Genomic DNA, 10,822 nt, shown 5'->3' on the forward strand with positions numbered 1-10,822 from the left:
CAGACAGGCGATGGCTCAGAGTGCAGACTGAAAGTGTGGTGGTGCCTGTCTGACTCTCGGTGATCCCATTTGGGGTTTTCTTGGTAAAGATACTGCAGTGGTTTGCCATTTCTTTCTCCAGCTCCTTTTATAGACAAACCTTTTCCTCTTGCTTCCCTATTGAGTTAAATATATTTCTGTACCCAACTCCTGTGTGTGTGTGTGAGTGAGTGAGCGACCACTCTAGATGAGAATGAGGCAAACAGGGTGAAGTGACTTGCCCAGGGTCACACAGCGACTAAGTGTCTGAAGCCAGATTTGAACTTAGGAAGATGAGCCTTTCTGACTCCAGGCCCATCACACTAGCCACTGCACCACTGAGCTGCCCTAGAAGCTTTTCTAGACTCGGCCAGTTGCAGAGTGTGTTTTGCTTGACTGTGCATGTTTGTAAGGAGGGTTTTACTTTTGTTTCTTTTTTGATCTAGGTGGGGGAAGGGGTAAAGGAAGCAGAATTTTACTGAGTAAAAAATAAATAAAATCTAATTGAAAAAAGTATTTTAAAACATTATGTAAATGTTTTTAATTATGATTATGGGACCTGAAGGAGAAAGAGGTTGCTACCAACAGGAGCATCAGGAAAGCTTGTTGGAGGAGGTAGCATGGCTTCTCTACTCAAACCAGGGAGGGATTCAACAGGCAAAGAGAAGGAGGGAAACTGCAGGCATAGAAAATGTCAGGAGCAAAGGAGCGGAGGTGGAGGTGGGAAAAGGGAGAGTCAGTTGTCCAATTTGACTGGAGCACAGCAGGCATTCACGTAAGATAAGACTGGTAAAGGTGGATGGTGATGGATTGTTGGTGGGGAGATCTTAACTATCTGGGATAAGCATCTGAACGAGTCAGTGAGAAAACCTGGAGATGTTTTGAACATTGGAGTTGACTAGACCAAGCCAAGGAATGAGCAGAAACCTCTGGACTGGGGGAAAGGAGGAATTGGGAGGAGGGGGGCGCGGCTGGGCTGGGAGCAGATGCTGGGGCTCTCTGACTCCCCATCTGAGCATGAGGAGTAATATCTCTGTGTCTTCCCAGCCAACTGCCAGACCCTGCCATTGAAGACCAGGGCAAGGACTATATCCTGCCCATCCTGAATAAATACTCGGCCGTGTGTGTACGCTGCCCGGGATATGGCACCAGGTAAAAATATGTCTAGATATTGAAGATATTGAAGCAAGGTGAACTGATGAAGTTGATTTAGTAGTTTGTGGAGGTTCCCCATTTAACTCAACCAAGCTTTATTAACTTTTTAATCTATTCCTCGCTGTGCTTGGGTGGGGACCCTGCCTTCAGGGTCTGCTAAGGAGGGATAAGACTTATACTAGAGGAGCTTTGGTACAATATGCTAAGTGCCCAGGAAAGGCCAAACCCAAAAGAGTAAGCACTTGGTTGGGTATGCAGGGAAATCACTGCTACCTGGGGCCATCAGGAGGACTTCCTAGAGGAGGGAGCTCTTGACCTGGGCCTTGGATAGAGAAAAGAATGCGGGGAGGGTCCTGCCCAGACTCAGGGATAGCACAGGCTTTGAATAGATTTCTCTCACTCATGGCTCACTGCACACATACCAGGGCATCGGAGTTTCTGTCCCTGATGTAAGCACCCCACACTGGAAGGCTTTGGGGAGGGGGGGAGGACTCTGGCTGCTAATAAGAGTGCTCCCCACTCTGGGAGGCCTGAAAACATGAAGGGTAGGCCGGAAGGGTGGGAGTCTGACTCCCAGATTCACTATCTCCCAGAACCTTCAAGGCAGATCTCAAGAGTCCCCCCCTCCCCTGCTAGAGGAACACCCAGTACAAGATCCCCACCCAAGGCCAGCCTTGACTCAAGACCTCCAGGAAGGGCAAATGCATGACCTCTGGGGGGGGGGGGGGGCCTCCTATGCCTTAGTCGGATTCTTTGGGCTGCTCTGGGGGGGGGTGGTCTGGAGATTAGAGAGACTGGAAGTATAGTGGTCCCTGGAGAGGTAATGATCTCACCTGGGGCTGCTGTGTGGCCAAAGAGAAGGGGAAATGCTCTCCAGGGAGGGCAGAACCACTTGGCCTGCCTGGGGAGGAAATAGGAGAAAGAGGACATGAGCAGGGATGGGCCTCAGAGAACAGCAGGAGAAGGGGAAAAGTCTTGAAGGGCTGCGCCCCTGGTTCCTTCTTTCCCCTCCCTCACACTTCCATGGGCCCAAGGGGATTTGGGGAAGGCAAAGTAGGAAGAGGCCGTGAGGGGTAACAGCACGACTGGGTTCGCCCTCTGTGTCCGACCTCCACAAAGTGTGAATCTAACTCAGCTGAAAAGAGCCCTTGGGGATTCTGATCAGGAGAGCGCCCATTTCTAGAGTTCTGCAAAGCCCTTTACAATTGGTCTTCCTGACTTCTTGCCCAGCACACTATGCGCTGTGCCCACAGCTGCCCTAGTGACTTGGCTTCATAAGTCATAAGATTTATAGGTTAAAAAAAGAGCCTTAGAGATCATTTTTATACCTCTAATTTGACTGGTGAGTAAATGTAGAGGTTGACCCATTTGGCCAGTCATGCAGTAGAAAGTTGAACAGCTAGATTCAAACTCGCGGCCTCTGACACCAGATCCATGGTTCACTGCGCCGGATCAGCCCTGTCAAGAGAGAACCGGCCTGAGCTCTGCCCAAGGGGCACAGGACTCGGGCACACAGCTTTCCCATTGGCCGACCCCATCAGTGGGGTCTGTCTGGCAATACTGGGAGAATTTCAGCTGCTCAAGGAAGCCTGGAGCAGCTTTCAGCAAACAGCAGAGTAGACCTAGGGTCTAGGGAAGGATCAAGGCACTGTGTGATGAACACAGAGGCAGGTGGCCATGTGTGAGCTGGGTCCACTCTGACCCTCCCTCTCATTGTTAGGAGAAAGCCAGGCCTCTCTCTAGCCCAGGAAGCCCAGGAGGAAGCCTTCCTGAGTACACGAGATGGAAAAATGTGTTTGAGCTTTAGAGGGAGAAAGGAGCTGTTTAGAAAAGAAATGAAGACAAATAAAGCGCCAAGATGGGTGGGGTTCATTTGATTTGTGTCCAACTAATTGCTACCCAAACTCAGTTTTCTCTCTGGGGCCCGTGGCACACGCTCATCAATATTAAAACATTCTCATGAAGTCCCTCTGCCCTGCCTCCTGCCCTTTGTCACCAAGGGGGTTTGGGGATCCTCTCTGTCTAACTGAACACTGCCCTGATATCCAGGGGAAGAAACCCCGAGAGAAAGCAGCCCTCCCGGGAAGCAGGGCATTGACGGACTTTCTCCCGCTGCTTCTTTCAGAACAAACACCATTGTTCTCATTGATGCCGAAGGCAACGTCACTTTCACCGAGCGCAGTATGATCGATGAGGACGTCAACCATTGGCAGACCAGCACCTACAATTTCCAGCTGCACAGCGCCTAACTGCGCGTGAATAGGCGCCGACCGAAGAAGCTGAAAGAAGCCCTCGCAGCCCCCAAGGCCGAATCTACCCTGGCTGCCCCCTTAGTATTCCTCGTAAATGGCCAGCGCTAACCCGGCCCAAGTTCGTAGCTGATGGCGGTGCCTCGTCAGCGGTCACTCGCTTTAGACGAGGCTTCGTAAACGGAATCCATGCCGTCCCCTGCAGCCCCCACACTCACCGCCCCTGCAGGGTCTCTGGAGCATGAAGCCGGGAGAAGCGGCCCCCCAGACCTTCTCCTAATACAGGTTTCCACCTGGCTTTACCGCTGGCTTCCCCTGATCTTTTTTTTAAGCAAGCCAAAACCGTAGGAAACCTTTGGGTGAAAACAACACAGCTTCACTCACTTGTTTCAGGGAGGCCCCTTGGTGTCCTTTAATCACAGACGATAAACTTCAAGTGAAGTCGATGTAAGATCCCAAGGAAAGCCAGTTCTGAAACCGTAACCCAAGCTAGGAACAACCCCTGCTCCCAAGACGGCGTGTGGGCGGAGGACTGGGAGAGGAAGGCTTCCTTCGCTGCCCGTCCCGTCGGAAGGGCTCTGCTTCTGAGCTTCTCCAGGGTCTCCCTGTAGGTGTCAGACGCTAGAAGTCCGGGCCAGTCAGCTGGGTCACCAGAGGCTCTCCAGGGAAATACCAGCGGCCAGGGTTTGCTGGACTCCTGTGCCCCTCCCTCATTTCCCAGGAGACAAAAAGTTAGTAGGAATGTGTCTGAAAAGCTGACAATAAAATGCTCATAGAAAAAGGAATCGTCACACATATGTAAACAAGCACATGCTCCCTTTCTAAAGGGTGGGTGAGAGGGGGGATGGCGACATGCGGTGGGGAACAGCCATGAAGTATGGCATCTTAGGAACACTGACCTCGGACGAAGATCTGGCCTTGAACCCTAGCCCCGAAAAGTAGTAACTTAGTTAACTCGAGTTGAAGAGGTTACCCACTAAGAGGGTTAGGGCTGCTCTGGAGACCCCAAAATACCAACACACGGGTCCTGCCCAGTGAATTCAACTTGAGTCTTCTGAGGCAAAGAAAAGTAAAGTTTATTAAAAGTTTTCTTGCATTAGACACAGAGTAATTCTGTGCTGGGTCATTCTCACTCTTCTATGGTGCTTTCACCCTTCTGTGGTGCTCTCCCTATTCTGTGGAGCTCACCAACATGGCATTCTATGGCACTCTCACAAACATGAAGACAGGATGGGGTGGTATGCAGAAGGCTGTGGGAGGAATCTAGGGGTGGTCTAGAGGAGGAGTTTGGGGAGGGTCTTCAGGAGGAGTTAATGAGGTCAATGAGTGATTAAGGGTGGGAAGTCCCTGGAGACCACAAACAATGGTGGGCTAGGCCAGTTCAAGGGTGGATCAATATTTTGGTTGGTGGGAAGTCTAGTAGCCAGGCAAGCCAAAAGGAGGTATGATTTCCTTTAATAGGAACTCTGATACCTCCTGAGCCTTTTCAGTTCTGCAAGGGGAAGCTTCTGCCCAATTAGTAAAGGTGTCAATAAAAACCAAAAGAAATTTGAAACCCCTACATGGGGGCATATGTGTAAAATCTATCTGCCCGCCTTCACCTGGGTAGGCACCCTCCTCTGAACAGCTTTTAAAAGGGGAGGAGGTTTGACTGCCCCTTCAGGATTCACCTGAGCCACAGGTTGGGCAGGCCCGATAGACTTGTCTGATGGTTTCTCCTAGCTTACTGCCAGTAAAAATGGGCTTTATCAGAGACTGGAGGGCATTCTTCCCTAGGTGTGTGGCCTGGTGTAAGCCAAAAAGAAGCTTCCACTGACTTTCCTCTGGAGTAAGAAGCCCTGAGGATGTTTGAAACCACCCAGAGAAGGGAAGAGAGTATCCCCTTTCCTTAGCAAGGGCCTGTTCCCGAGGGCTGTATGAAGGAATCTGGGAGCTGTGGGAGTTGGCCTCAGTTTCCTCAGATGTAAAAAAGTACTTGGATTCCCAAAGGGGTGGATTTGAGGGAAGGGCTTAGTACATGTTAGAACTCATGTGACTGCATAAGACTGCTCCGGAACCTCACGGACAGAAGGGTCCCAGAAGCCAAGACTCTCAGAGGTGGACGGACAGTCCTTGAGCTATCTAGACCGAGCAGCAGCTGAATGAGAATTTCCCATTCCACTTTGGGATGGCCCCTTAGGAAGTTTCTCTTTGGATCAAGCCTTCCTAATCCTGACCCCACTGGATCAAAACTAATCCCTATTCCTTTGTGGTTGTTGTTTAGTCCTTCATGACACCTTTTTCAGGTTTTCCTGGCAAAGGTACTAAAGTAGTTTGCTGTTTCCTTCTCCGGTTCATTATAGAGTTGAGGAAACTAAGGCAGATCAGGTGAAGTGACTTGACCAGGGTCATACAGCTAGTGTCTAAGGTCAGATTTGAACTCGGACTTCCTGACTCCAGACCCAGTGCCCTATCCACTTTGCCACTGAGATGTTAAAAGGGTAGTGCAGCAGGAGTGCCATCTCCCTGGCCCTGGGTCCCATGTAGCCTTGCATCCATGTCACACTAGTGACTCTCACCAAGCTTCCATCCCCCCAAGTCCCCAGCTCTCTTTTCAGATGCCTTCCTCTCTTGCTGCACCTCCCACCTTATATTTATGAAGTGGATTTTTTAACCCAACCTTGAGACTTGTCATTTATTCCTCTTTGAATCAACTTCCCTCTTTTGTTGCCTGACTGCCCCCTCTTCCAGATATCTGGTGGGCGTGCCCTGATCCAAGTCACAGATAGAACCTGCTAACCTCAGAGCCCTGAGGCTGGTCACAAGAGGCTGCCTCCCAGCTGACATTGCACCCTGGGATCTTTGGAGCTGGGCATTCGAGTTCCAGATTTGTGTATTCTTGTGATCACGGAGCTGCATCTCACCAGCCTTTCCACAAGAATGGAGACATTTTATTTCTGGGGCATCCATGTAAGCAGGACACTGGCAGAGCCAAGGTAACTAATGGGGCGGGTACCTCATGGACCTCTGCTGCTCTTCAGGTGTCCTTGATGCTAGGCCTCTTTGGACAGCTAGGTGGCACCACAGTGGATAGAAAGCACCAGGCCTGGAGTCAGAAAGATTCATCTCCCCAAGTTCAAATCTGTTCTCAGACACTTCCTAGCTGTGTGACCTTGGGCAAGTCACTGCACCCCATCTGCCTCAGTTTCCTCATCTGGAAAATCAACTGGAGAAGGAAATGGCAAACATTCCAGTATCTGCCAAGAAAACCCCAGATCGAGTCATGGAGAGTCAGACAGGACTCAACAACAATACCAAGTGCTTGGCCTTCTTGGCTCTGTTGGCCATCCCAGCTCCCATCTGCTAGGGTGAAGGGACTAGAGAGCAGCTCCATCCTTAGGGGAGACTGATGCCACAAAGGTAATGAGCCTCCTGTCCCAGCTAAAAGGGGGCTGCACAGGGACAATGCCACCCTTGGGCTAAGACTGAGTCTGGCTATTCTGTGTCTGAGGCTGAATCATATTCCCTGGCTGCACACTATTATCTGACCAGTTGGACATTTTTTTTTCTTTTTGGAGGAGGGAAGGCAGGGCAATTGGGGTTAAATGACTTACCCAAGGTCACATGGCTAATTTTGTTTTAATTGTCTGAGGCTGGATTTGAAGTCACCTGACTCCAGGGCTGGTGCTCTATTCACTACAACACCTATTCCTGCCTTATGTACATTGGTCAGCAGCAAAATCTCTCAGTTTTGGTACTTTGTGGGGGAGAAAAGAGAACCTGTGTATCTACATTTGAAAATTAATGCCTTTATCCATTTCCAAACCCATAGCTCTTCTCTGGTTCCCTACCAATGGTTCTGCAATCACATTCATTGGGTCTTTCAGTATGATATCATGGGATATAGTTCAACTGAGTCAGGTGACTTCAGGTCAATTCAACAAGCATCAATTAAGTGCCTACTGTTTGCTAGAATCTGGACAAAAAGGCCAAACACCACACAGATATACAAAAATAAATCCAAAGTAATTTTGAAGGGGACAGGAGTTACCAAAAGCTGTCGACCAAGAAAGGCTTCATGTAGGACACTGAAGCTGAATTGAGCCTTGACTTGACAAGATTAGGAATTGATCCTAAGAGGCAGAATATGCCAGGCATGATGGACAGCCTGAGCAAAGTCATGGTGGATTGCCCTGTTCAAAGAACAGCAAGTGGTTGAGTTTCACTATAATATAAAACCTCTGAGAGGGAATAGTGTAAAATTGGGCTGCTGCACAGCACAGTAGAAATCAGGAAGACATCTTCATGAGTTCAAATCCAACCTCAGACACCAGCTGTGTGATCCTGAGCAAGCCATCTAACCCTTGTCTCATGTGGATAACCAATTATTGAATTAGGACCAGGACTTTTTACCTTTCTGTTTCCTCATTCAGAAATCAGCCAGCATCTGAAGGACATTGCTGATAATGAGATGGGATTAACTTTCTCCTCAATCATGTTCAGAGCCCACCCAAGTGGGAAGCCAGGGTTAGATCCTTTGTCTAGATTGTCATTGCCCAAGGCTGGGGGTGGTCTGGGAGTAACAGTGATATAATCCGTCATTTCCACCAGTCCTTCATTAGAAGAGTTCCACATCTCATTATAATATTCATTCTTCTCATTAATTTTAACCAGAGTTGATTGCTGTCTGTGGGGAACACCTACTCTTCCAAGGACATATGAGTGTCAACAAGCTGCCATGATCCATTTTTAGTCCATGAGAGATGGCCAAATGACCAGTCCTTTTATTATTTGATAGCCATAATTAATACAATTATTAATTACCCCCAAATTATGTCTCTCAAACATTTTATACATCCCATTCTGCCTCACTTTATCTGTAAAACAAGCTGGAAAAGGAAATGTCAAACCAGTCCAGTATCTTCACCAAGAAAACCCTAAGAGGGGTCACAAAGTCAGACACAACTGAACAGTGTGAAACCAGTAGGAAAAGATTAGCAGGTGCCAGGGTAAAGAGCCTAGGGGCAATAAAGCAGAGCTGGAGATTTAAGGGCAGGAAAGTACAGGTTAGACCCATGCTTTAAGATTATTTTGGCAACCTTGTCTTCCACCATTAAGGTGTGATTGTGGATTGTGCTACTGCCCTGGGGGCTGTTTCATTACTCAAATTAGAAGTGTTGCAGCAGGACTTGGCCAAAGTCCACCCCAAAAGGGAATCTCAGGCTGACTTCTTCTCCAGTGTTGTGTCGTGTTCTGGACACCATCTCTTACAAGAAACATTGACAAGTCAGAGTATCCACAGGAGAGCAGCCAGCCTGTAAATCATGCCTTGTGGGGATCAGCAGAAGCAAGGGTGTTTGCTTAGAGACAAAATGAGAGCTGTCCTTCCATAGTCTGTGACCCAGTGGCAGGAAGCCTCTTTGCTGTTCTTCCACCCAAGACATCTCCCTTGTTCCTCCACCTCCTGGCTTCCAAGTACCAGCTAACATCCCATCTTCCCCAAGAAGCCTTTTCTGATCCCTTAAAGCTAGTGTCTTCCCTCTGAGATTAGCCCCAGGTTAGCCTGTATCTTGTATGAGCAGACCTGGTTGGGGTTATGTATCAGCAATGCAATATTCACAATGCCTACGGAAATTGTAAATATGCTGACATGGTTATCCAGCACAAAATATATCAGGCTTTCTATATGGGGGAATAAGCTAGAACATTTATTAAGATACCAAAAGACTGAGTCCCAAAACCAGAAAGTGAAAGCCATCAGAGTAGTTATGACATTGGCACAGGTAGATAAAGTAGAAAGCACCCACATTCTCAAGCCTTTAAAACAGAACAGACTACCTCAGGCAAAGGTTGTCCTCTCCCCACTCACAGCAACCACCCAGCGTCCGGGAAGCGCACTCCCAGCAGCTCCGGCCCCTGGCAGTCCTCAGCAGGAGTCCTTAGCAGAAACTCTGGCTGACTCAAAAAGGGGTTCTCGCCTCCGCTGCCTCTGCTGCTGCCGCCGCTGTCGCCACCACCGCCAGCCACCGAAGGAACTCCAGCTTGGCTTCCGCTTCCTCTTGCTCCGCCCCTTCCTGCTACGTCAGCAAGTCCAATGGGGCATGGAAGATCTGTAAATCCCATAACCCTTACAGGTTGTCTCTCCTGTTTGTCTATGAGATTCCTGAGAACAGAGACTCTCCCTTGCCTCTCTTCAGGTCCCCAACACATAGTTGGGAGACACGCTTCTCGCCTGACTAATGGTCCCAGGTGAAAAAATGATTATTAGCTTTCTCTGTTTGGCTCCAGAGGACTGAAGTGGCCATCATTAAAGAGAGGCAAATTTCAGCTTGATAGGAGGGGGGGAAATCTCTGTCAATTCAATAAGTTGGGCAACAAGTATCCCAAAACCTGGAATGGGCTGCAAGGTTCTTGATTTTCCTCAAGAGAGAGGTCTTCAAGCAAAGGTTAAAGGACCACTGCGTTGGGTCCATCTCCAGCCATCCTGATCCATATCTGACCGCTGGACACAGATGGTGCCTGAGGAGACAGTGAGGCTGGTGACTTTGCAAAACAGCCCTGTTGCACTTAAATCCAATTTCCTTACATGTCATGGCATCACCTCCCTGATGTCACAGTCCAAGGACAAACAATAATACCAACAAATGACCGCTTGTTGGGCTTAGACAAAAGATATTTATTCAGGTCTGTGTCAGACTATGGCCTTTGGGACCCCGTACATGTGAATGAGGCGGCCAGGTTGATCAGTGCCCACTGTGTGCTGAGCATTGTATCAATTCTGGATAGACAAATACAAAGCTGGAAAGGAGGGAGGGGAGGAGAAGGTCCCTGAGGTGGGCCATGGTGGAGAAGTCAGATTCTGAGCTGGGCTCTCCTTAGAGGTTTGGAGTTCATGGCCCCACCTCCAATTGGAGAGGCAGAGGACAGTGATAAGGTAGAGTCCCAAGGCTGATGGGGTTACAGAATAATGGAATTATTCCAATAGTGAGCTTCCTAGGTCATGGGGGAGAAGTCCCAGAGTAATGAATCCAGGAGAGAAATGAGCTAATGGACCCAGAGTATAAAGTACTAGGCCTGGAGTCAGAAAGACCTGAGTTCAAATCCGACCTCAGAAACAAACTAGCTATATGACCTTAGGCAAGTCACTTAACCTTTACCTGCCTGCCATAGGTTCCTCATCTGTTTGTAAAGTGGGGATAATAATAGCACCTGCCTCTCATAGGTTTTGTTAGGATAAAATGAGATAATATTTGTAAACCTTAAAGTCCTATCTAAAATGCCACCTATTAGTATAAGATTCTGGAAAGACTGGGGCGAGAGGGTAGAAGATGGGACCAGGGGCCCAAATGAGAGGCACTGAGAAGGGGGAGGGAATGTGGGGATGGTGTCCAGAGGACAAGATGTAAACTAAGAAGAAAAGG

At 48.8% G+C, this 10,822-nt stretch overlaps 1 protein-coding gene across 9 annotated transcripts in view; it reads left to right on the forward strand.

Moving 5' to 3' along the window:
* TANGO2 (transport and golgi organization 2 homolog) overlaps positions 1-4,488 on the forward strand; it is a 169,579-nt gene extending 165,091 nt beyond the window's left edge. For 2 of the 9 annotated variants that reach the window (XM_069100855.1, XM_069100854.1), the window contains exons 9-10: positions 1,066-1,170; positions 3,299-4,480. In XM_069100855.1, the coding sequence (XP_068956956.1) occupies positions 1,066-1,170; positions 3,299-3,422 (229 nt within the window). In that variant the 3' untranslated portion in view covers positions 3,423-4,480. Of the gene's footprint in view, positions 1-1,065; positions 1,171-3,298 lie in introns of those variants that run through there. The other 7 variants (XM_069100851.1, XM_069100852.1, XM_069100857.1 and 4 more) reach the window with 6 other exon arrangements.
* The last annotated feature ends 6,334 nt before the right edge of the window (positions 4,489-10,822 follow it).

Source organism: Petaurus breviceps, unplaced genomic scaffold (genome assembly GCF_028583685.1).
Source record: "Petaurus breviceps papuanus isolate PSGF00001 unplaced genomic scaffold, PetGlider_PUasm1.0 428, whole genome shotgun sequence".
Lineage (NCBI taxonomy): Eukaryota > Metazoa > Chordata > Mammalia > Diprotodontia > Petauridae > Petaurus > Petaurus breviceps.